The sequence below is a fragment of the Halichoerus grypus genome, chromosome 6 (assembly GCF_964656455.1).
Source record: "Halichoerus grypus chromosome 6, mHalGry1.hap1.1, whole genome shotgun sequence".
Lineage (NCBI taxonomy): Eukaryota > Metazoa > Chordata > Mammalia > Carnivora > Phocidae > Halichoerus > Halichoerus grypus.
The window spans coordinates 21,078,884-21,102,933 of NC_135717.1; the positions used below are offsets into that span (position 1 = coordinate 21,078,884).

The window sequence follows — 24,050 nt, forward strand, 5'->3', positions numbered from 1 at the left end:
CTTTAGCACCTAATTCCCTAAAAACTCCAGCTTTGGAATTCCCTTCACCATCTGTGCCAAGACCCTTGTAGGATGTGACCTGTGGCTCACTTCATATTTTTCTTTACCTTGACTCTCCTCTTTTAGGCAAAAATATTATTTTAGAAGCAAATGCTAGTCACCTTTGGAGCATAATCACAAACCAATTAATTGACAAACTGTCCAATAACAAGAAAGGATCAAACATTGATCCTGCCTTTCCTGTATGAACGGTGCCACCGGCAACTGAGGAGGGGCAGCCCGTCTTCCCAGAGGCATTCCAATGAATACACGAAAAAGAAATGACAGAAGAGGATATCAACCATTAAGGGACCGAGGCACTGCGTGAGCATCAGTGGTTTGCCCGCATCAGTGGTTTGCCAACTTCATAGAAAGAGGGACACGGAACGTTACACGCCTTTGAATGAAAGAGCGCACCTTCTCCTCCATTCTTGCCAAAGGGACTGGACCTGAGTCTGGCCAAGTCTCTAGGTCCAGCTACCAACTTGCAGGAAAACACTGAGGATGAGGTGGGGAGGAAAGCACATGCAGGAGCCCCAGGACTGTGCAGTCAGCTAAATCCAGACCAAAAACGCTCCTGGTCAAACAGTCCGGGATCTTCAGCAGATAAAGGGACTGGTCCAAGCTTAGAAGACACAGCCAGTTTCTACAAATGGGAAAGATTAAACTATCGTATTAAGAGACTGATAAGACTCAAGTGATAAAACTATAAAGACATGCAAGGCGGTCAAGCTACTGTTGGCCGGGAGATTGAGATTAGAACGTGAAGAAGATTCCAGAGTGGCTGGCCAAAATTCTGTTTCTCAACCTGGCTGGTGGTTTGAGGAACTTAATAACTCATTACTAAAACATCTATTTTGTGTGGTTTTCTGTATTTGCCTTATAATACCTCAAAATTTAAAAATTGAAAGACTTTACCGTGCTATCATAAATAGAAGAAATCTGTAAAAAGAAAAAAAATATATTTATATATAAAATAAAAGCAAACCAATGACCTAGAAAACTGGTGTTTGCCAAAGCTCAGAACCTGAAGCCTGGTACTCTGTGTTAAAAAGGGAAGTGTTAAAAAAGATAGTACAGGGGTGCTGGCACCAAATGGAAACATTTCCCTTGAGGCACTCAGAATTAAAGCGGATTAAAAGGTGAATGTAATCTGGGGCGCCTGGGTGGCTCAGTCATTAAGCGTCTGCCTTCAGCTCAGGTCATGATCCCAGGGTCCTGGGATTGAGCCCCGCATCGGGCTCCCTGCTCCGTGGGGGGGCCTGCTTCTCCCTCTCCCACTCCCCCTGCTTGTGTTCCCTCTCTTGCTGAGTTTCTCTCTGTCAAGTAAATAAATAAAATCTTAAAAAAAATAAAAGGTAAGGGCGCCCGGGTGGCTCAGTTGGTTGGGCGACTGCCTTCGGCTCAGGTCATGATCCTGGAGTCCCGGGATCGAGTCCCACATCTGGCTCCCTGCTCAGCGGGGAGTCTGCTTCTCCCTCTGACCCTCTTCCCTCTCGTGCTCTGTCTCTCATTCTCTCTCTCTCAAATAAATAGATGAAATCTTAAAAAAAAATAAAATAAAAGGTGAATGTAATTTAAAATTTACGCACCAGCCAAAGTCACCCAAAGTCACCCTTTGTACCATTTTGTACAGGGATGCATGCGCCGTACTTTGGCAAACACGACCCCAGCTCTTAGTTGTGCCTGCAGTCGAGTGAAGGACGTTCTAGGAGACCTATCACCCAGCAGACCCCCACATGAGGCTGGTGGACCAAGTCCCTGCAGGGAACACTATACACACTTGCCTAAAATGTGCCCTCCCCTGATGGCCTGCGGTAGGGAGACTATCTGGGAATTAGAACTTGACCCCACCAGATAATCATATCACCCAGAGCACAGATACCGTAGGGGCAATGAGGGGACAATCTGGGGACCCACTTGCTTCTCTAGGTTCTACCATATCCCCTACTGCACTGTTTTGTGACGATCCCATGTCTGTTTCCTCTGCTCCAAGACCATAAACTTCTCAAAAACAGGACATGGTTTGCTTGGCTCTATACCCGAGTACTTGGTCAAAGCCAAGACGAATGCCGAATGTCTGTGAAATGAGTAACATCTGCTGAGCATCGACCTGGCACTAAGCGCTGTGTCAAATGCTTCTCGTGGATAGTCTCATTTCCTCTTCACAACCACCTTGGATGTAGCTACTTTTAGCTCATTTTACAGATGAGCAAACTGAGGCCAGGGGGTTTTACAATTTGCTGAAGGCCACCCGGTGGTAGATGACAGAGCCAGGATCTGAACCCAGGTCCCTCTGACCCCAAAATGTATCAAGAGACTTCTCAGAACAGGGAAGGAGCCAAATCCCAGCTCTGCCCCTTTCACACAAGGCAGTTCTAAGCCTGATGTGTGGTCTGTATTGATAAAACCCACCCCAAGGCCAGTTTTAGATCTTTCCAGGCTGGGGGTGTGGAATCTAACTTAGCAGAGGACAGGACTTGGTGATGTTGGCGGAGAGAGGAAGTCCCAAGCTTTAAATTACATGCAATATACAAAAGCGTCCCATTTCACATAGGGGGTGGGCTCTAAAATTAGCATGCATAGTGAGAGCTGCACAGAATCGAAATAATCTTCAAGAATCCCTTAAGGCATCTTTAAGTCACTGGGCCACTGGCCCTTAGAAGCCCCAAAGGCAAGAATAACTTTGTCCCTTTTTGTATTTGGGGGCTGGCCACCCCCTCCTTAGGTATGGAGGCCAGGGTCTCATTTGAACAGGGAATAGGTAAGCGGTTACTTAAAGGGATGGCCCTTGCTCTTGCAGATAGAGTTGAAATCACAGTTAATAGCAGATAGTGCACAAATGTCCCCTTCTCTTCCTGGGAGCCACAGCTGTGTGCTCACGAGCCCCTGCCTTGGACACTGTACTCCCCCCTTTGGGGGGTCCTCCGAAGGCTGTGTTCTCAGGCAACCCCTCCTTAAGGAAGTCCACGCAACTGGCAGAATGCACCCGAGCATTCATCCGCAGGGTCTGGAGGGCTGACTAACCATCTAAACACACACGCCCTGTGGCCCTTCCCACTCGTTCTCATCTGTAACCTCTGATGTAACATCGCATATTGTGAGACCGAAAGTTCTCAGTCGCTGTCCCCGAGTCACCTCTGGCTGTCTGAGAAAAACCCTGCTCGGTTGGTTATTAAGCCAATGGCCCAAGTTCCTTTATCTTCATCAAAACAGCATCTGCCTAGGGGAGAGCTTCTCAGTGGCCGCCTCGGAAACTCTCAGCAGCCTCCCCCGGGCACACCATCTTCCCGTCTCTAGAGTGGAAAGGGTCCAGATGTCGCTTTGGGGGTGGGTGCTGCTGGGATGGCTCAGGCCAAAGCCCGGTGAAGCCCTGGGGACGGGATGGCCAGGCCCCCCCAGGCGAGTTACCATGGTCTGGAAGCAGGAATGCAGCTGGGTCAGGAACGGCGGCTTCCCAGGCAGGGCCAGCACCCGCTTCTCCACCATCGTGCACTCCACATCGTCATCCTGGATCACGACGTCCTTCTTCAGGATCTTCACAGCATAGAGCTCGTCTGTGCCTTTTCGCTCAGAGAGCATGACCTGGAAGGGAGAGGAAGCCTGTCAGGGTGGTTGGAAGGGCCTGGGGGGAAAGAAAGACATGTTCACTCAAATCCACTCCAAGCTCTGCCCAGATGCCCTCTGTGGACACCAAGTCAAGGGATGACGTCCTCCAAGGACCTCACACTTTGACTGGCTGAACCCAATCAGCAGGCAGGGTTCCAACAGCAACAAGCAAATATTGACCCCTTTGGGATATGCACCAATGCCCAGTCCACAGGGCTAGAATACAAACCACCTGTGGGGAAGTATCTTTGCTTGTTTTGTTCACTGGTGTAATGTAATAGTGCATAGTAGATGTTCGATAAATATTTGTTGAATGAGGGCATGAGTGCCTTCCTGATAACACTGAATGTGGAGCACTTGTTCCCTTATTCGCTCAATTATTTAATATTCATTAAGAGCCTGCGAAGCACTGGGAATATGGCCATAAATAAGCAGGCATGTTCTCTGACCCTGCCATCCAGAGGAAGAAAGACTTCAGATATTAATTACAGGGATGATTAGTGTAATATTTTAACATCCTCTCTCGCAGTCCTGCGGCTTCCTTCCATGCAGCTGTGGTCCCCACCCCAGCATGTTAATCAGGTGGCTCAGGACACATCATTATTTTTCCTGGTCATGACTATGTCAGATGCAATGGTGGCCAGCAGGTACTGTTCTCAAGAAGCCTCTTAGAAGAAGCACAGGGCAGTACCACATTGCAAGAGACCTGATCAGGCCTGGGGGCTTCTGGGAAGGCTTCCTGGAGGAAGAAGCAATCAGACTGAAATAAGCATTTACTGCAGGCACTGTGTCAGGTATTTGGCAGGTGATTACCTCAATCACCACTACATTTCTGAGCACTTATCAGTGTGCCAGATAAGTAGTGGTTTTCATTTGTTATTTCTCATTCCTTTGTGTAGAATCTAGAAGGTAGGTACCTTTAAGAAACCCATTTTATAGGAAAGCAAGGCTCACGGAGGGTAAGAAGCCTGTCACACAGCAAATTCAATTAGAGACAGGGACAGGATTTGAACTCAGGTCTACCTGACTCTAAAGTCTCTGCCTTTAAACGCTGTACTTGCCCAGAGCTCCAGAAGAATCCTCAAGGAGTTTAGGCGGTCACGCAAATAAAATGCTCATACCTGACTCAGCTGGAGGACCAGAGAATGCAACAGAGCCCTAAGGCCAGAGGGAGGGATACCTAGAAGGCTCTCCTAGGGGTAAGAGTCTGACTGCATGGAAGCTTCCAGGCTGAGCCCACTGGCTCACACAGAGGCCCCATCTCCTGCTTTCACCATCTCCTTTCTCACCATAGCCAGAGCGGCCACGGGTAATGCAGATCCAGGAATTTAGAGCATTTAGCAAGAAAGTTCCTGGCGCACACTTCCTCTTCCTCTACCATAGGACAGTTCTCAACTTCTCCCCTCTGGCCCCACCATAGAAATAAGGGTTGCCAAACTGAGCGAGTCCTACCTGCTGGGCGTTTACTCAGTCCCCATGCAGATCTGCCAGCCCACGGTGCAGGGTGGGGCTCAACGTGCCAGGCTGTGTGTCCTCAGTGTGTTTCCCATCTCCTCCCAGTTCTCTCGCTAGCCCCCAAAGGCCGTTTTCCCTCTCCCAGCCCTCAACAAGGTAGAAACAGACGACTCCACGAGGCTAGTATTCTAAGATGTAAAGAGTCAGGTGGAGATGGGGGTGTTCTGCTCCCAGATTCCAGAGAAGGCTGGGGATGGCGCAAGTGCAGGGAGGAGGCAGGGACGTGACTTGGCCAGAAGACACATGGGTAGAGGGGCTGAAGGCGGGAAGAAGAGCCTTCAGCTGAGGAGACCCTCCGAGTGCAGTAGGAGGGGCTCAGTGCTGAGCCGGCTTCGAGTGTGGACAGCCCCACTGACCCATCACCACCGGTCAAGGCATCATCTAACTAACAATCCTAAATACTTGTAAACATCCCCTTCCGGACTGCCCAAGACAGAACAGAGGGGCCTCCGACACCCCAAATGTCGATGCAGTCATGATGGGACATCTTAGCCTCTTGCCTAGAGGAGAAGCAAGACAGATGGCTGGGAATTCCCCGGGCACCAGGGACAGGGTGGACATCCTACAGCTGTTTCAATTATCCCCACTTTACAGATAAACAAACTGAGGTTCAGAGACATTAACCTGCTCAAGCTAACAAGTGCTCTAAAAATGCGGCTTTGTCCATGCTACTCAAGTGCAGACAATCCTTCAGGGACTCCCACAAGCCTCACAATCCCATGACTCCATCCTCTTCTTGCTTTTCCTTTGAATCTTCTATCCCCACCATCTGCAGTGTCCTTCTACACTCTTTCACTGCCCAGAAAATCAGAGATTCGGCTCCATTGCTACCTTCTTCTCTAATCCTCAGTGTTACACTCAGACCAAATGGGTCGCTCCGTGCCCTGGGCACCAGGACTGTTTTGTACCTATGTCAGTCACTTTAACACAAGCTTCCCAAACTTCAATCAGTCATTCATGTGCCTTTTTTAAACATCTTTTCCTATCACCTAAACTGCTATTCGCTTAGTATTTTAAACATCTAGTCACATTTTTTACTGAACTAAATTTATCTGAAAAAGGAAACTTTGGATCACCACTATTAATGGCAAGCCAGTATCACTAGCCATAAATGGAAGATCAGCATAAAAATAAATAAAAGCAAAGCAGTGCTAGGAAATTCTAGCTAGCTATTGCTAGCTGCTGAAGGTTCCAAGCCAGCCCCTGCGTGTTCTCCTTGTTAAAGGAAAAAATGGTGTTAGCAAATGTTAGAGAACCATTAACAGCATACATATTGTCATCAAACAAGATTTTCTTGTTCAAGTAATTAGAAAGATTGAAAGAAAACATAAAGAGAGCATAACCTTATCATGATGTGATTTACTTTTATTTAATATCACATCTATGTACCACCTACAAACAGTCTCAAGCGCGAAACTAAAATCGTCTTGCAAATCATCAATGCTATGTGCTTCACACCTTAGGAAATACTGTGGCATTTGTAGAAATCGTTTTTTAAGTCCATCAGCGGGGATGTGCAAAGACTCTGGTGCCTTGCCCTGTCCTAAGCAACATGGGTAGAAGGAAGAATAAACCAATACCAGATAGCACCTCTGACATGGTGGGAGTAGTACGAAAATGAGCCAAGGTCAGGAAATTCCTCTGTATTGGCTGGAGGAGAGTAGAAATGACACACATGGAACACTGCGTAATAATTTAGACATAGAACTGAATCGGATTCTAGAGCAGGGGTCAGCAAGCTTTTCCCATGAAGGGCCACATAGTAAATATTGTAGGCTTTGCAGGGCAATCTCTGTCAATCAGCTATTCAACCCTGCCATTGTAGCAGGAAAGCAGCCCTTGACAATATACACATGAATGGGTATGGCTGTGTTCCAATACAATTTTTTTTGTAGGGGCGCCTGGGTGGTTCAGTCGGTTGAGTGTCCGCCTCTGGATTTCGGCTCAGGTCATGATCTCCAGGTCGTGAGATCGAGCCCCGCGTCGGGCTCTGCACTGAGCGTGGAGCCTGTTTAAGATACTTTCTCCCTTTCCTCTCCCCACTCACTTGCTCTCTCTCTCTCAAAAAAAAAAAAAATTTTTTTTTTTAATAAAACTAGGTGATGGCTAAATGTCCACTGACAGATGAATGGATGAATGGATAAAGAAAATGTGTGTGTGTGTGTGTGTGTGTGTGTGTGTGTGTGTGTGTACCCAGTGGAATATCACTCAGCCATTGAAAAAGAAGGAGATCTTGCCATGGGTGACAACATGGATGGACCTAGAGGGTATTGTGCTAAGTGAAATATGTCAGACAAAGAAAGACAAATACCATATGATTGCATTTATACAAGGAATCTAAAAACCAAAACAAACAAAGCAGAAATAGACCCATAAATAAAGAGAACAAACTGGTGGTTGCCAGAGGGGTGGGGGTATGGGGATAGACAAAATAGATGAAGAGAATTAAGAGATACAAGCTTCCAACCACAAAATAATTAAGTCACAGGGATGAAAAGTGCAACATAGAGAATAACATTGTATGGTGATGGATGATAACATTGTGGTGAGCAGAGCATAATGTATACAATTGTCAAATCACTACGTTATACACCTAAAACTAATAGAATATTGCATGCCATCTCTACCTCAATAGGAATGAGTGAATGAATGAGTGGCAATGGGCCGGGCACCAGTTGTTTGCTAGAACATGTGTTTCAAGAAAGATCAGGAAAAATAAAAGTTTCTACATAATCACAGTGGCAGCAGTTTGATTTGGAAGTGAATCCTAGCATGCCTTTCAATTCTTCCAACTCTTTATTAGAAGAACCTTCTGATTGGGCAGTGGGCCCACCTGGCCACAGCTGATTGGATCAGAGATAGCTACTGACCTAAGCTGAGCCAATCAGATTCTCTCTCCAAAGAATTTGCAATATATTAGAAGAACCTTCTGATTGGGCAGTGGACCCACCTGGCCACAGCTGGTTGGATCAGAGGCAGCTCCTGACCTAAGCTGAGCCAATCAGATTCTCTCTCCAAAGAATTTGCAACAGGATACTGGGCCAAGTCAGCACTGCGCCCCTGACGAGAGAAACACAGATCTGCCTAGAGTGGTGATTTTCTACCACATGCAGGCAAAGAAGAAACTGATGTTGGGGGTAATGAGCAGAGGCCTTGCTTTCCAGGGCTTGGTTCCAGTTTCTCATGAGGCTTGGCTGTTTCCCACTGAAAAAAACTTCCCATCTCCCTCCAATAAAGTGACCATTTTTACTGATATTAGTTGGAGCAGATTTCTGTTACTTAGGGATCCTGTAAGACAAAATTACTGTTTGGGTGGCTCAAATTCTTAATAAAAACTAAACTGTCAGGTAGCCAAATAGCAGCAGGTCAGTATGCAACCGAAAACAAGGCAAGTTCCATTCTCTATAAAGGACGGTGCTCCCCTCAGACCCCTGAAGGGTACTTGTTTATAATAACTGATCCCAAGCACTAGAAGCTTCCCGCTGTGGCCTGGTAGTCTGTATTTTAACAAGCGTCTCTCCTCCCTGTGACTCTAATCACCAAATTTGTTGATCTGTGGAACACTGAGGTACTATCAAAATCGATTCATTGAATACGGTGTTTAGGAGGTATCCATAGGTCAAACAGAATCCTGTCTTGATTTTCCCAACACCTTCTCAGCAGTCATTAATGGGAGTAAGAAGGAAACTTCTCTTTGTTCCATGATATTCTCATCAAGCTCTCCTTTTCAGTTGGAACCTCTCTGGCCCCTCTTGGAGGCCTTTTTGAGAGCTTCTTTCCTCATGTCATGAAGGAAGTGATATTCTGTGGTGCTTACAAAGATTTGATACTCCTCAGTCAAGAGGCAGAGTCTACGCCCTCTCCCCTTGAAACTGGGTAGGTCTCTGTGACTGCCTCCATGAACAGAATATAGTGGAAGTGGTCCCCTGTGACTTCTGAGGTCGTAGCTTCTCAGTTTCTCTTGGGACACCTGCCTTTGGAGCCCTGGCTCCACCATGCTGGTGAGGCCAAGGAATGAGACCACGTGGAGAAGTCCTGGGACTACATGCCAACCAGCCCCTGGTGCTCCAGCCTCAGCTGTCCCAGCTCCAGCCCCTGCAGGAGAGACCCCAAACCACAATCCACCAGCGAGCATTCCCAATTCCCAATCCCCTGCCCACAGAAACCACAAGAGAGAATATGTGGTTGGTGTTGTTGTCAACTTCTGAGTTTTGGGATGATTTCTCACGCAGCAATAGATGACTGAACAGATTCATCTAAGTTCATATGTGCATGAACATAACCCAGCATTGCCACTGAGGCCCCTGTTACCTTGCCTTGTTTAATCCTCGGGTTTGGTTGTGCACACTCTTTTCAATCAAAAAAAAATTTTTTAAAGGCTTCAATTAAGAGAAGCCACAGAGATGGAATTCATTCTGCCTTCCAAATGTCATCTTTCCCAGTCTTATCCAGGACTTGGAAGGCGGGCCAATTCATCCATTCATTCAGGAAACATTAAGTGTCTAGGATGTGCCAGGACCTGAGATGGGCACTGGGCATACGGAGTGACAAGCAAATGAAGCTCGCCCTCCTGCACAAGTAATTACCGAGTTCAGTTACGATTCCACTCCAGCAAGAGAAGTGCAGGGTGCTCCATGAGTGTTTGAGTGGAGGACCTAACCTGAACTTGTGGGTCAGCAAAAGATGTTCTGGGGGAGTGAGAGCTAAGCGCAGACCTGAAAGATCAGCAGAACTAGCTAGGCATATTCCAGGCAGAGGGCAGAGAACTGTGCTTCCTTAGGATGAAACTATCTGCATCCACAAACCTTGGCCTGGAATTACTGTAGGAAGTGAGCACTCAAGCTCAGATTCTGGATTCCAATTCCCACCTGAGACGCAGCAAACAATCATCTCTAGCAGAACTGGAGGGCTCCAGCAAAGAGGGCAGCACCGGCACCAAGCCGGGAGACTGGACAGGTGAGAGGTGGTGTTCAGAGGCCATGGCGCAGGGTTCAGAGGCAGGGACGAACGAAGGTGATGCTGGAGGGAGGGTCAGCCTGGGAAGGGGGTGGGTCGTTTGCGGCTGGTCATGATAACCACTCCCACTTCTTGCTTACGCTGCACGGGATCTCACTTAATCCCCACCCGAATGTGTAGTGGGAACTTCTATCCCCGGTTGGCAGACAAAGAAGCGCGGTGACTTGTCCAAAGTCACTCTACCAGGAAGTGAAGCTTCCAATGTCACCCATCTCCAAAACCCATGCTCTTAGCCGTATTCTGTCTGATTCTCTGGACCTCAAGTATCCAGTGCTCTGCTATGGTAATTTTATTTATTTATTTTGAGAGAGAGAGAGAGAACGAGAGAGAGAATCTTAAGCAGGCTTCATGCTCAGCACGGAGCCCAATGCAGGGCTCGATCTCACAACCCTGCAATCATGACCTGAGCCAAAATCAGGAGTCAGACCCTTAACTGACTGAGCCCCCCAGGGGCCCCGGCTATGGGAGATGATTTGAATTATTTGCTTATTTAAATTATTTATTAGATTATTATTGCCAGAGTGTTTCAAATTTGGCTCCAGACCCCAGCCGTGTTCCTCGCTTTCCTACCCACACCACCTGCTGAGAGGCTTGGGACCTTACAGGCTAATATGTGGCCACAGACAGAAGGGTCATTTCCTTTTTCCATTTCTTCTACAGCCACTAACAAACCATTCATTGACTTGGTGAGAGGGTCTTGGTCTGAGTTGGCGCTATAGCCGTGACTCCAGCTCATCTATCCACAAGCTCTTTCGGAGACTTTGTGCCAGGCACAGTGCTAGGCATGTGCCCACACACAGGATAGGCTTCCAAGCATGAAGCGGCTTGGGGGAGATCTTCCTCTCCCTAGGCCCTGACACACTGGCACGGGAGAGGAAAATGGCAGAGAGTGAGACAGCCATTGCCATGGACATGGGGCTGGCCACGTTCTAAAATGTCTCTTTAAGTGCCAGCGAGCTTTTGCTTTTCATCAATTGTCTCATGAAGTTTCTGGAGTTCCCACTTCGGTTAATACCAACATAGAGGGCGTGGGCTGTTTGTTCAGTTGTCCCTCCATTTCCAGGGTGAGGATTCTGAACAGATTGAAAGGATGTGTTGAAGAGACGCTCTTATCAAACTCCAAGCCACATCTGTTACCCAAGAATCTTCTGGGAGAGATGTGATAAATAACAACACTCCGGTGGCAGCAGAGAAAATGTGGGAAAGTAGCCCAGGGACTCCTGGCTGCAAAGTTTGCTGCGCTGAACTTAACTGGTGAATCCAAATGGCAGAACGTGCCCGGAGTCTTGGCCTCTGGCCCGGGACAGTGTTGCAGAATGGTTAGGACATGGGGTTTAGAGTCAGAGGACCTGGGAGCTGTCCCAGTGCCACCACACACTAGCTGCACGACCTTGGGAAATTCACGTAACTCTTCCTTCTCTGTTGACAATAGGAACAACAACGATTCTTCACTTTCGGTGGTAGTGGAGGATCTTGGTAGGATAAAGTGAGCAACATGCACACCTTCACTCAGCACCGTGTTGGGCAAAGGATGAGTGCTTAATACCTGGAGGTTGTCCTAGTTTCTTGGGGCTGCCATAACAAAGAACCAGAAACTGAGAGGCTTAGCACCATGGGATTTTATTCTCTCACAGTTCTGGAGGCCAGAAGTCCAACATCAAGGTGTTGGCAGGGATGCTTCCTTCTAGAGGCTTCCATCTAGGTTGTCATGGAGAATCTGCTCCATGCCTCTCTCCTTGCTTCTAGCAGTTGCTAATAATCTTTGGCTTACCAATGTGTCACCCCAATCTCTGCCTGTTTTCACTTGGCATTCCTTCCCATGCCCCTGTGTCTGTGTCCAGATTGGCTCTTCTTTTAAGGACACTGGTCATTGGATTAGGGTCTACCGTAACTGAACTTGATTACATCTGCAAAGACCCTCTGTCCAAATACGGTCACATTCATAGGGATTCTAATTAGGATTTGAACATATATTTTGGGGGAAGACAATTCTATCCGCTACAGTGGTCATCATCAATTTCACCTTTTCAGAGAATGACTGGGGGGGGGGGGGTGGCTGCTTGTGATCCTTGTCCACCAGCACCAATGTCCAGTTCTCAAATGGCTAAGGAGATTTGCCCTGTGAGGACTGTGGGTCCCTGTGCTTACCAATGTGAGAAGGTAGGCATAGTTAGGGACCAAAGACCCAGCTCCCCATTTCCCCAGCTTCAATAGACATCTGCCAAAAGTCCAAAGCCAAATTGAGTCTCCCTTAACTCCTCTCGGTTACGTCCCTCGTTCAATACATGAACAAGTTCTGTCAGCTCTTTATTCAAAATGTATGCCCTATCCAACCTCCTTCCTGATCTAAGCCACCACGATCCTGAGCCTGGTCTCCTGAAATTGTCTCTTAATTATTCCTTGCCTTGCCCCTACTCTTCCCCACGAACACGTGCACTCTGCTCCACATACCCCAACAAAGCTTTAAAACTGAAGTGGGTCCCTGTTCACTCCACCTTCCTAGGATCTTCCTCTCTTCCCACTGCACTATCTTCCCCCAGATATGCCCAAGTTTGCTCCCTCATCTCCTTGCAGAAGTCCTCCCTGATCACCTTCTCGAAAGTTACAGCCCTCTTTGTCACTCCCCATCCCTTTCGTCTACTTGGTTTTCCTTCATAGCACTCACCACACCTGACACGATAGCAATCTCTCTTTATCTTCCTCCCTCCCTAGATGTAAGTTCTAGGAGAGCAGGTCTTTTGTTTGACTTGTTCACTGGTGTATCCCCAACATCTAGCACCCAGTAGGCACTTAAGGAATACTTGTTGGATAAATGAATGAAAAAAATCTGCATGTGGGGAAAGTAGCTTAAAAAAAAAAAAAGCCCTAGATCTGGGTCACTAGAGATCTCCAGTGACTTAGGTCTCAGAACTGTTTAATTTGTATATGGCTATTTCCAACCCATATTTCACAAAGAACTTGAGGTAGCATTCAAGATTATATAACATAAACATCTGGATTTTATGGTATGTAAATTATACTTCAATAAAGGTGGTTAAAAATGATTATACACCATATAGTGCGTGTGTGTGTATTTTCTCTCTTCTTCTCTCTCTTCCTCCTTCCCTCCCTCAGCTTCCTGGAGGCCAAAGCAACCAGAGACACATGAAACATAACAAAAGCTCATTATTTCCTTTAAGGAAAAATCATTTTTTGAAGAGAAAAATAAGCTTTCCCTAGAACTTGGATCTAAAAGAAATATCTCGCATGGATCTTGAACATGTAGTCCTATAGTAGATGATGTTCCTAACAACATCCCTACCACAGGGGCAAGAAAGGAGGAGGAGGAGGAGGAGAGACCAAGCATCTAGCATTATCAGAAACTGTATGCTCAGCTAACACGCTGGGATTAGGAAAAGATTCTAACTTGAGCTCAAATGGTACATTGAAAAGAGAAAGAGAGAGAGAAACTTGGGGCCCACAGGGTCCCCAAACTCCAATCTGGGAGAAGAGGATGGGGAAGGTGCTTGAGCTAAGGCCGGCATGGGACAAGGAGACAGAAGCAAGTTAAAGCCCGGTGTGGGCACTGTGCGCCCACTGCAGACCCCTGGACTCCTCCCCCACTACGCCCACCCCACGAGGGAGCGGGCTTGTGCACCAGGCTGGGGGCAGGCGTTGGGGGCTGGTCTGCTGTAAGGTGTGCCTCCTCCTTTATTTTAGGGTTCCATCTTTTTGAGGGTTCTCCCTGATGTATGGACTGTCTCCTGTGAGTTGCACCCAGCCCCCCAGAGGCCAGCAGAGGGTACTTTCAATCAGCTCAGCTCTAAGTTTTAAGGCAGATACGGTACCCCTCCTCCCCATCCTTGGCTGGGGTTTACCTCGTGTGCTTGCACCAAGCTTTGGTTTCTCCAGGACACACATTAGAATTCCCTGTGGAGCTTTTAGAAGCTGATGCCTGGGCCATACTCCAGACCCATTAAATCAGAATCTTCTAAATATTGGGGGCCTTCTTGTGCCAGGTTTGGTCTGCCCTAGGGAGGTCGCGATGGTGACTTGGCAGGCCATCAGGATGGTGGTGGAATCAGGGGCTGGAGCCCTGGGCAAACGTGGTCCGCTTGCTCTTCCAGGGGTGTTCACCCACTCAGCAGTAGGATTTTGAGAGAAATTTGGGTGCAGCCGAGATACAAAATGAAGGGGAGCTTCAGCATCCTCATCTTGACAACATGACAGGTATCCTGACAAGCTCTTTGAGGGAAGCATGAGATTGTGATACCAACAGAGTCTGACGAGCTGGAAGTCTGCATCTCATTAGAATGGTAAAATCACAGTGGTACAGGCTCGGCTCTGTAATCATGAATTCAAAGCCTGACTCTGTCATGTGCTTGCTGTGTGATCGTGGGCAAATTACTCAATCTCTCTGAGTCTCAGTTCCTTCACCCATTAAAGGGGCAAAATGACAGCCCCTCTCTCACAGGGCTGTTGGGAGAGCCAGGGACGGAACGCAGGGAAAACTTGGTGCCCAGCCCAGAGCAAGCCATGCTGCAAAAGCATCAGCAGACTCGGGGAGCATAAAGGGGATGTTCCAAGGCCCTCTGTGGCTACGGTGGCTCTTGCTCACCTTCTCCAGAAGAGACAAACAGAAAGGCAGAAAGTGAGCCAAAGCAATAGACCAAAATTTCTGCAAAATCGATTTCCCAGGAGATGTGATGCCAAGTCGGGGATGAAAGCAAAGTCCTACCGTCTGTGCTTAGAGGTGGGGCTAGCACAAGCCCTCTGCCAGAGGCTAAGAGGACCCTCCCTCAGTGAGCTGCGTGCTCAGTGTGGACAGGACCTCCCTGTGGAATCAGTAGACCATCTTTCATCTTCTACAATTCCACATGGGGGAGGGGCGGTATGCCTGGTTCATAGGCCCTCACAGACTCGCCCATTCTGGCGTGCAGATTTGCTAAAGCCCTCCCTCGGACGGGGCCAGGGATAAAGAGTTGGCTCAAGCCACTCAACCCTGGGTAACCAGAGGCCTGGAATAGGGGGCAGATCCATTCTAACCTGAACTCTTGCATGTTGGATGTGGGGGTAAAATGTAGACAAAGCATCCATCAGTCCATGGGGCCATAACGATGACTCGATGGCATAAGGCATGTGAAGAGCTTCTCAGAAAGAACTGAAGGCACTGTGTTCGCCATGGCTGATGAACCGGGAGCCTTTTGGGGCTTTCCCAACATTTCAACTTCCACCAGATGCGAAGATGTCCTAACATGCTCTAGGTTCTCTTGAAGGCCCCGATTTTGACCATCCAAAGCGTATTCTTATTGTTCAAACTTCGGATCAATTTTCCTAAGCGTGTTATGTCCGCACATATGTGTGTTTAGGTTTTATTTTTAATGGTAGTCACATTAATCGAATATGAAGTCATGTGATTTGGGGGAAATCAAATGCCTTTGTCTCCAGCAGCAAACTGGAAGTTAACAGTCTAGAAATGATTTCTGGCAACTGGGGAGACTTGCTAATTGAAGAAGTACTTCAGGAAAAATTGAAAAGTGATACAGTGGGGAAAAGATGTTAATTGGGAGTTAATAGTGTGGATCAGGGTAGGACTTGGTGGGTACCATCTCGAAGCTGGCTGGACAAAAAATAAGAGCCGGGATACTCAGCGTGCAGATCAACTCAGATGCTACAACTTGGTTATTTCATGATTTATTATGTAAGGCTTTCCGTATTTAAAATAAAATCTCTTTATATGGTTACATATGTATGATTCCAACTATATGACATTCTGGAAAAGGCAAAACCATGGAGACAGTAAAAAGATCAGTGGTTGCTAGGGGGTAGGGGGGCGGGAGGGATGAATAGGCGGAACGCAGAGGATTTTTAGGGCAGGGAAACTATTCTGTATGATACTATAATGGTGGATACATGTCATTATACATTTGTCCAAACCCACAGAATGTACAACACCAAGGGTGAATCCTAATGTAAACTGTGGGCTTCGGGTGATAATGATGTGTCAGCCCAAGCTCATCAATTGTAACGAATGCACCGCTCTAGTGGGGAGGACGTTGATAATGGGGGAGATTAGCTGAAATTTCAGATCAGAGGTCAGGTTAACAGGTGCTAAGATTTAAGCCTTTTAAAATGAAGCCGAATGACACCTCAGATTTAATCAAGTTGAACTATGGCCCACTAGCAGGGAGAGCCGCAGGAAGTGTGAAAGGAAGTTTCGAATGGAGATCCTTTTAGCCTAGTCAGCTCAGGGCATGCTATTGTTAAGCAAATGTCACTACACCGAGGAAGAAATGACTCACAGCCACTACTGGGGACGGGGAGGGTGGAGTGGGGAATAAGACTGAAACCTGAAATGCCTAGCTCCTTCATTGTTTTCAATGAAGATGTTTAGTTGGATTTAATTAAAATTTTTTTTGTTTGTTTAATTGGGTTGTAATAAGAAATGCAAAAATTTCCAAACCCTGGGCTGTCTCACTTCTAATTACTGATATCATAGACTCGGTAATGATAATTGATAGGCATCAACTCTAGTTATTGTAGTGTTCTTTTGAGACAAAATCAATACTCGTGACATGGATGCTTCATCAATTGTCTTTGAATCATATGTTGTATTTGACAAGGCTAGATGGTTAAAATACAAGCAGATTTAATTTGACTGTTTTTTTTTTGTTGTTGTTGTTTTTTAGATGGTTCCTGGGGAAAACAAACCAATAATTGATGCCTTTTACTGAAAGAAAATGCAGTGAAACCCTTAAGGGTCCGTCATTGATTTGAACAATCAGGTTGCACAGGGGAAGCCTGTTTCTCTATAATCTGATCTGCCCTGGCTGCACAAGCCTCCCTTTGCTGGTGGTGTTAAAACAGGTTAACAGAGAACCGGGTTTCTCCGAGGCAGAAATGGAGCACTTTGAGTGCGTAGGCTGTGTGTGGCTTAGTGGTTATGCACTCAGGAGCCACACTCCCTGGGTGTGAGTCTGCATCCACTGCTGCATGAATCTGCAAGTCTCTTGTCTCTCTTGGCCTCTACTTCCTCATCTGTAAAATGGAGCTAACAACAGTACCCACTTGGAAGATGGTTGTGAGGTTTCCATGAGCAAAGCATACCAAACATTTAGACAAGTTCTCCATGCTCAAACTGTATCATCAATCTCTGCAGTGGTTGTTGATGAGGTCAGGACATAATGTGGAATTGGGCAGGAGCGGGGGGAGGCGGGGCGGGGAATGAGACAAACTATGTTTAATCCTATTAACTACCCATCTTTGTGCATCCACAATTTTTACCATGGGTGTTGGGTAATGACAACCTACAGGTTTCTGCTATGATGTTTGTGGTAGAAAAAATTATGGGTTATGCTTTTAGAAACCAGGGATTCATCTTAACAGAACTGTGCATTTCTGAACGAGCGGAGCGCATAAAGATGCGGTCTAGATGGATATGTGGAGGGTGGCAGGAACCGTGACAGCCCAGTAATTGGACCAGTGGCCATGAATTATTGCCCGAGACAGAGTTTCCATGTTAATAGGCTTTAGCTGACCCTTTGGTAGCAGGACTCGATTTAACTTTGCCTTATTTTTCCCAAAGCGTCAGGCAACGTGTTCAAGAAAGCGCAGACTTAAAAGAAACTCCCACTGTGGTCTGTGCACCAGACAGGTTAGCAATTTCCTTTCTTCTCTTAGAGAAACTGCCCATTGCACCTCTTCTTTCAGAGGGTCTGTTCCTATTGTGCTTCCTGATGGATGGCTGGAAAAGCGACCTCACTCCTTGTGGCCATAGCTTTCACTGGATCATAGGGATCCCTGAGCCACACTGGCCCCTCAGCTTCTCTTAAAATTCCAGCAGAGTCTACATTTGGGAACTAGACATTGAGAATTGAGAGAGATGGTAGCAAGAAGCAGGGATGGCAGCCTGGGGACTCCCAAGATGGAGGCCATGGTTGTTGGTTTCCTGGAAGCTTCCTTGTTCCGGCTGCACTTCCTGCCTTTGGGTGTCAATGAGATGCATGGAAACACACCACGTCTTCCTAATAAAGACCCCCTTTGCTCACTCTGGCTTGACAAGCTGCTCGCAGCAGGGCAGAGGCTTAGAAAACTTGAATTCCAGATATTTCCTTTTTCTCAACATCAGTAATTTTGTCAGGGAAAATGACCCTTGTAACATCTTGTTCGGTAATGGACTTTCTTCTGAGGAGTGAAGGTAGGGGCTGTGGAAGAACAGCAAGTCATTGCATTGAGGAGAGACATAGAAACATCAGGAAGGTGGAAGGACCTCGCCAGGATCGGCAAGATGAGTTGGCAAAAATAGGCTGCAATCAGAATTGCATATGAAAGACTCGGGGCTAGGAGGGAGGTGCCATCATTGCGAGAGAACCAAAGAGAAGGCAGGAATCCAAGATCAGACAGCAAATGTCAAAAGGTTCCCTGGAAGAGGATTAAGGGAACAGGTAGCAAAGACTTTGAGTTGTCTGTGAACCATATGATAAAGGAACTCACCATATGGTGCAAGAAGATAGCAAAGCAGGTTCAAGGAAAGGAAAGTGCTTTTGTCTGTAGGATTATATAACCACGTCTAATGTATGTACGCATATGTGTGTGTGGCTCCATATCCCTAATGAGATTAAAATTAGGAAAGACTCCCACATCAGGAGCTCCAAATGACTTAGGAAAGGCCTTTGTTACGGGTTTGAACGAAACTGTTTTTTAATTTCCTCAGGCAATTTCTTCCTGTCTTAACTCAGGGCTGTGCTTGGTTCCAGCAGAAGACGCTGTAGTCTGGGGCTTGGAGCTCTGGATTGCTCTCTTGTGCACAAACCCGAAGCTCATGCTAGTTAAGCACGCTGGTGGCTTTCAGCAAGAGAAGGCTGGAGGTTGCTGAGGATGCACGGCTGGGGTGCTCATGTTGCCAACCGGCACCCACTTTAGCAGGCACACGAATCACAGTCCTGGGGGGGACACACTCTTTTTAGGGGCTCATGAAAGTGTTTTAATTTCTTTTAAAACCACAAGAAAAAAATGGGCTTTTAGGTTGAAGAAAATGCTTTAACGTATTATATTAATATATTTGCCCTTATCCCAATGCCGTCACATAAGATACCATTTTTAACTTTTTTTCCACAGCAGAAGGAGGGACCCACAAATGCCATTAAACAGCTCTGTAGCAGTTTTGAAATTGCTGTTTCAAAAAAGACCAGACTAGCAGTTGGGTGGAGATGAGTGGACCCTAAAGCAGAGACAAATGCTGTCCAAGATGGAAAGATACAACAGGAATCACAAAAGCTACTTTCAAGTCCTGGTCCTGCCTCCTTCCTGCTGTGTGGTCTTGGGAAGGCTATTCAACCTTTGTGATTTACAACGTCCATGTACGTATAATAGGGTTAATGTCAGTAACTACCGTGCAGGGTTGAGGTGAGAATTCATATGATGTAATGCATGTAAATCCATAGCCTGGTCCCAGGCAATTCCTATGAGCTCCATCAAAGTTGGAGACAATGGGGATGGGGTGTGTGGAACTGGAGAGGGAGGAGGGGATGAAGAGTAGGTGCAGGTTAGGAGAAATGGAGGTCAAGGGCTGAAAAGGAACCAGCTGAGGAGTTACTGCACACACTAGAGATGCCTCCCCTGGCTTGGAGGATCCCACCAGCCGAGATCCACAGAGAGGGGAGAAGGGCAGGGCTGGAAGGGGGAGTCCATTGTCATGAGCCTTCTCAGGAATCCCTGTGATAGCTCACAGGTCCCATGAGCATCTGCACATGGATAGGTGATTGACAGGCAGAGTGATGGGGAAGAGCAGGCAATCTGGAGCCTTACATCACTATGGGCATGCACTTTGTCTAATGGCAGAGGCTCAGAGTACAACCGAGGCACACAAACTCTGTTTACACTCAGAGGGAAAAAGAAGAGAGGGGGAAAATGAGAAAATAAGAGGGAACACTGTTAACCTCCTAGAATATGTCCATGACATGTCGAGGTAACCACTGTTGGGACCAGGAATGCAGGTGTTAAGTATCAAGCAATCAAGAGCACATGTATCTAAACCAAACCCGGTCTGTCAAATGCCACTGACCATCTGTGTGACTTTAGCAAGTTACTTTAATGTCCTGTCTCTCATTCCCTCTGTAAATGGGAATAACAGCAGCCACACTATAGCGGAAGTGTGAGCCAACACATAGAAGCTCTTACAACAGAGCCTGGCGTATAGTAGAGACTCAAGTGTTAGATGGTATCATCACCATCATCACCACCATAGAACAGATGTCCCATGAAGGCTGATACTTTTGTGTTTTGTTCACAGCCATTTCCTGTGCACCTAGAAGAGTGCCTGGCACATCGTAGCTGCTCAATAAATACTTATCCAACTGAACGAATCCTTAATTATGCCTGTCGGCGAGCAGCTTATAAAAGTGAGGACTTCTCCTGGGGATGGGGCATGGGTTCCAGTCTCAGTCCCAGTTCCTTTCCCTCATGTCTGCCCTCTGCTGTCATAAGTAGCGACCATGCCTTGCGCTCAGATCCAGAGAGGAAGAAGCCAGGAGATCACTGATAAAAACTGAGAGACCTGTGTTTCAGAATCTGCTGAGGGTAGAAGTCATAGTGCAAAAGGATATGGCATGGGTGGGGAGGAAGTGGAGACAGCAAATCTCAAAAGGGTAGTTTCAGTCTCTGGATATATTCAGTGAGGAAAGAATGGAGAAGGGAGGGTCAAGATCACAGGAAAGATTTCTAAGGATAGAGGAAATGTTGAGCATGCTTCTCATCTAAAGGAAAGGACGTGGAGGACAGGGAAGATCAGACACTTTCTGTACCTTCCAGATATGCACAGAAAAAAGAAGCAAAAGACCTCATGTTCTTAAAAAATAACAATAGTAATTGAAGTGCCAAATTCTTGTGTGAACATAAGATCTTTAAGACAGTTTTTCACAAAACGGGGTACTTGTACCATCAGCAGTACAAGGACAAAAGCAATCTTCTTTTAATAAATTCTCCTAAAATGTATTAAAATAAATATACAAGTGGTAGATCAAGCCTGTGATTTTATATATATTCTTTTTTTAAGGCAATGCTAAGAGAAGAAAAGGAAGTTAAGTCTATTTAAAGAAAAATATTTAAGATAGTAAGGAGGTATATACATGACAAAAAAAAATAAACATGTGCATGAATGAACAAGTATTTGGGAAACTTGGCCAAGGCTATATTCAATGCTGTCGTACAGGCTGAATTTTGAGCCAAAGGGATTGACATCAGCACCTTGGACAGTGACACAAACGTTCCAAGTCTCTAGGGGTACCTTACTGGAAGGGGCGGCTTCCTAACCCTCAAGTAGCCTCCATAGTGACGCTCAGGCACCAATGTCACCAACCTCCTGGGCATTATTCCAGGAAAGTCAAGCACTCAGAGAGGAAGCTGAATGGTGTCTCACCTCTCAGGTTGTTACTTTAAACCTTCTTAGATGCATACAGAGCAACAGACCTCGATGGGACTTTTTGAAGACTTAACAGCTATACCTGGGCGCCCAGTTTCTAAGGACTTTCCACTTTTTCCTTTTAATTTCATAAGCTGCCGACTTCTTCCTACTTGATTTATTCCTGGCTTATGCTATGCTTCAGGAAAAGCAGCACTAACACCTGGCATGTTCCATGATTTGAACACAAGGAAATGTCACCAAGAAAGAGGAGTTTGAAGTTTTTTGTTTGTGGATCATGATCACCTGGGAGTCCTGAGGGCTCAATTCAGAAGGTCTTTTGTGTCCCCAAGAAAAATTCCATCCAGAGCTGAAAAGTAGGGAGTGTGGTTGATGCTACTAGCTTTTCCACCAAAATTGTTGTCCCAGCCTCCCTTGCACTGAGGCATGGCCATGTGACTAAATTCTAATAGAGTGTAGGCAGAAGTGATGGGTGCCACTTCCAAAGCAAGACTTTCAAGAAGCAGCTTGCACCTCCTCCATACTTCTCCCCCTCCGCCCTCTGAATGTAGACAAAAACAAGGCAGTAGAGATTAATGGAGTCATATAAGATGGAAGGAACCTGGGTCCCTTAACCACCATATGGAGAGAGTGGGGTGAGGTCAGGAACAACCATCTCAGACTATGACATGAATGAAAATTAAGCTTCCATTATGTCAGAGCCAGTGTACTTTTGGGGGTCTACTTGTTACGGCAGGTGAATCTACCTTAACTATTAAAGGAGCTCAGGTGCCCTGCCCACCACACAGATCAACCAAGCTGGCTTGAGGGTGGGGTCAGGAAGAGGAGACCTTCTGAGATTTTCATCGACTCCCCCGCCTCCACTTTGTGAAGCTAACTTAACTCATCCTTCAGATATAGCCCAAGAGCCACTTTCTCACAGAAGCCTTCACTGACTTCCAACTAGGGCCAAAGCCCACCCCCGCAGGCTCTCACAGTGCACATCAAACACCACAGTTGCACGTTACATCTATTAGTGTGATGTCCTGACTAATGTTTAGATCCCCACTGCATTTTAAAGTACGCATTTTAAAAAAACTCACAGAATGATACACTGCTTTGTACATTTTGTTGTGTGTAAATTTTACCTTAAAAATGACCAAAATCAAATATTGGATTCTGGTTAAATGATATTGCATACATACAGCATTTGGGGATAAAGTATAGCAGTGTCTGCCACTTGCTTTGAAATGTATTAAAAATGGGTTGACAGTGGGGTACCCGGGTGGCTCAGTCAGTTAAGGGTCTGACTTCAGCTCAGGCCATGATCTCAGGGTCCTTGGGTTGAGCCCCGCGTCGGGCCCCCCACTCAGTGGAGAGTCTGCTTATCCCTCTCACTCTGCTTGCCCCCTGCTCGTGCTCACTCTCTCTTTCTCAAATAAATAAATAAATAATGTCTTTAAAGAAAATGGGTTGACAGAGACAGACAGATGGATAGATGTGTGATAAAGCAGAACCAGTCAGATGCTAATTGTAGGATCTAGGTAGTGGGTATTATGGATGTTACTGTATAATTCTTTCAACTTTTCTATATTCAAAGTGCTTTTTTTCACAATAAAATATTGGGAGAAAAGTTCAATGAGAGTAGGGACCATGAGTGTATTACATGAAAAGAATTATTCTATGTACATTACATTTTATATTATTAATCATAATGCTCTATGATTTGCTTCTGTTTTAATTGATATTGTGTCATGAATATCTTTCCATGATGATAGACAGGCAGACAGACAGAGAAAAGAGAGACCTCATTCTTTTGAATGTATCATGGATATACCATTAGATATTTAACTTTCATATTATTGATGAACATTTGAATGATTTTCATTTTTTCTCTATTACCAATCATCTTCCATGACACATCTTTTACATAGACTTCTGTGCTGTTGGATTTGAACTTCTTTATGTTAGATCTATGTCCACCACAGCATACACCTGCCCTTCTCTTGCTCCCCACTCCATTAGCACAGGACCTTCCATAGGCAAGAGTCAGGAATATAAAAGAATAAGAGTCTCCATTCAAACTTCTCGGCTTAACTTTTCAAAATGATTTGGGTCATATAAATCACAAGCATATCTGAAGTCTCAGAAGGCAGGCAATACTAGCCTTAATTAAATGTTTACTGTGGCAGGATTTTTGGATTAGAAGATTCAGGTTTATGATGTAGAGAGTTGTATTTGTGCTCTGTACATACTTTATCAGGTACTTCTGTGTTTACCTTATAAGGTGCACTCATGCAATCAATTGGGGCAGTACGTAGTTGCCCAATTTATATATTTGGAGCATAATTCTATCTCCAGTAATCCCTTGAAAACCAAAGAGTTTGAATTCTTGAAAAGTGTAATGGTTGGTAAAGCTGAAGACAAAGATTCAAGGGATCATTAAAAATAGAGAGTAAAACTCATTGTAAGAAAAAAAATTTAACTCTGGATG

General features: G+C 46.0%; 1 protein-coding gene across 2 annotated transcripts in view; it reads right to left on the reverse strand.

Annotated features, from left to right (window-relative positions):
- The window catches only part of PRKCB (protein kinase C beta), a 316,758-nt gene that overhangs the window by 56,997 nt on the left and 235,711 nt on the right, over positions 1-24,050 (reverse strand). For both annotated transcript variants that reach the window (XM_078074685.1, XM_036111159.2), the window contains exon 10: positions 3,451-3,624. In XM_078074685.1, the coding sequence (XP_077930811.1) occupies positions 3,451-3,624 (174 nt within the window). The remainder of the gene's footprint in view (positions 1-3,450; positions 3,625-24,050) is intronic.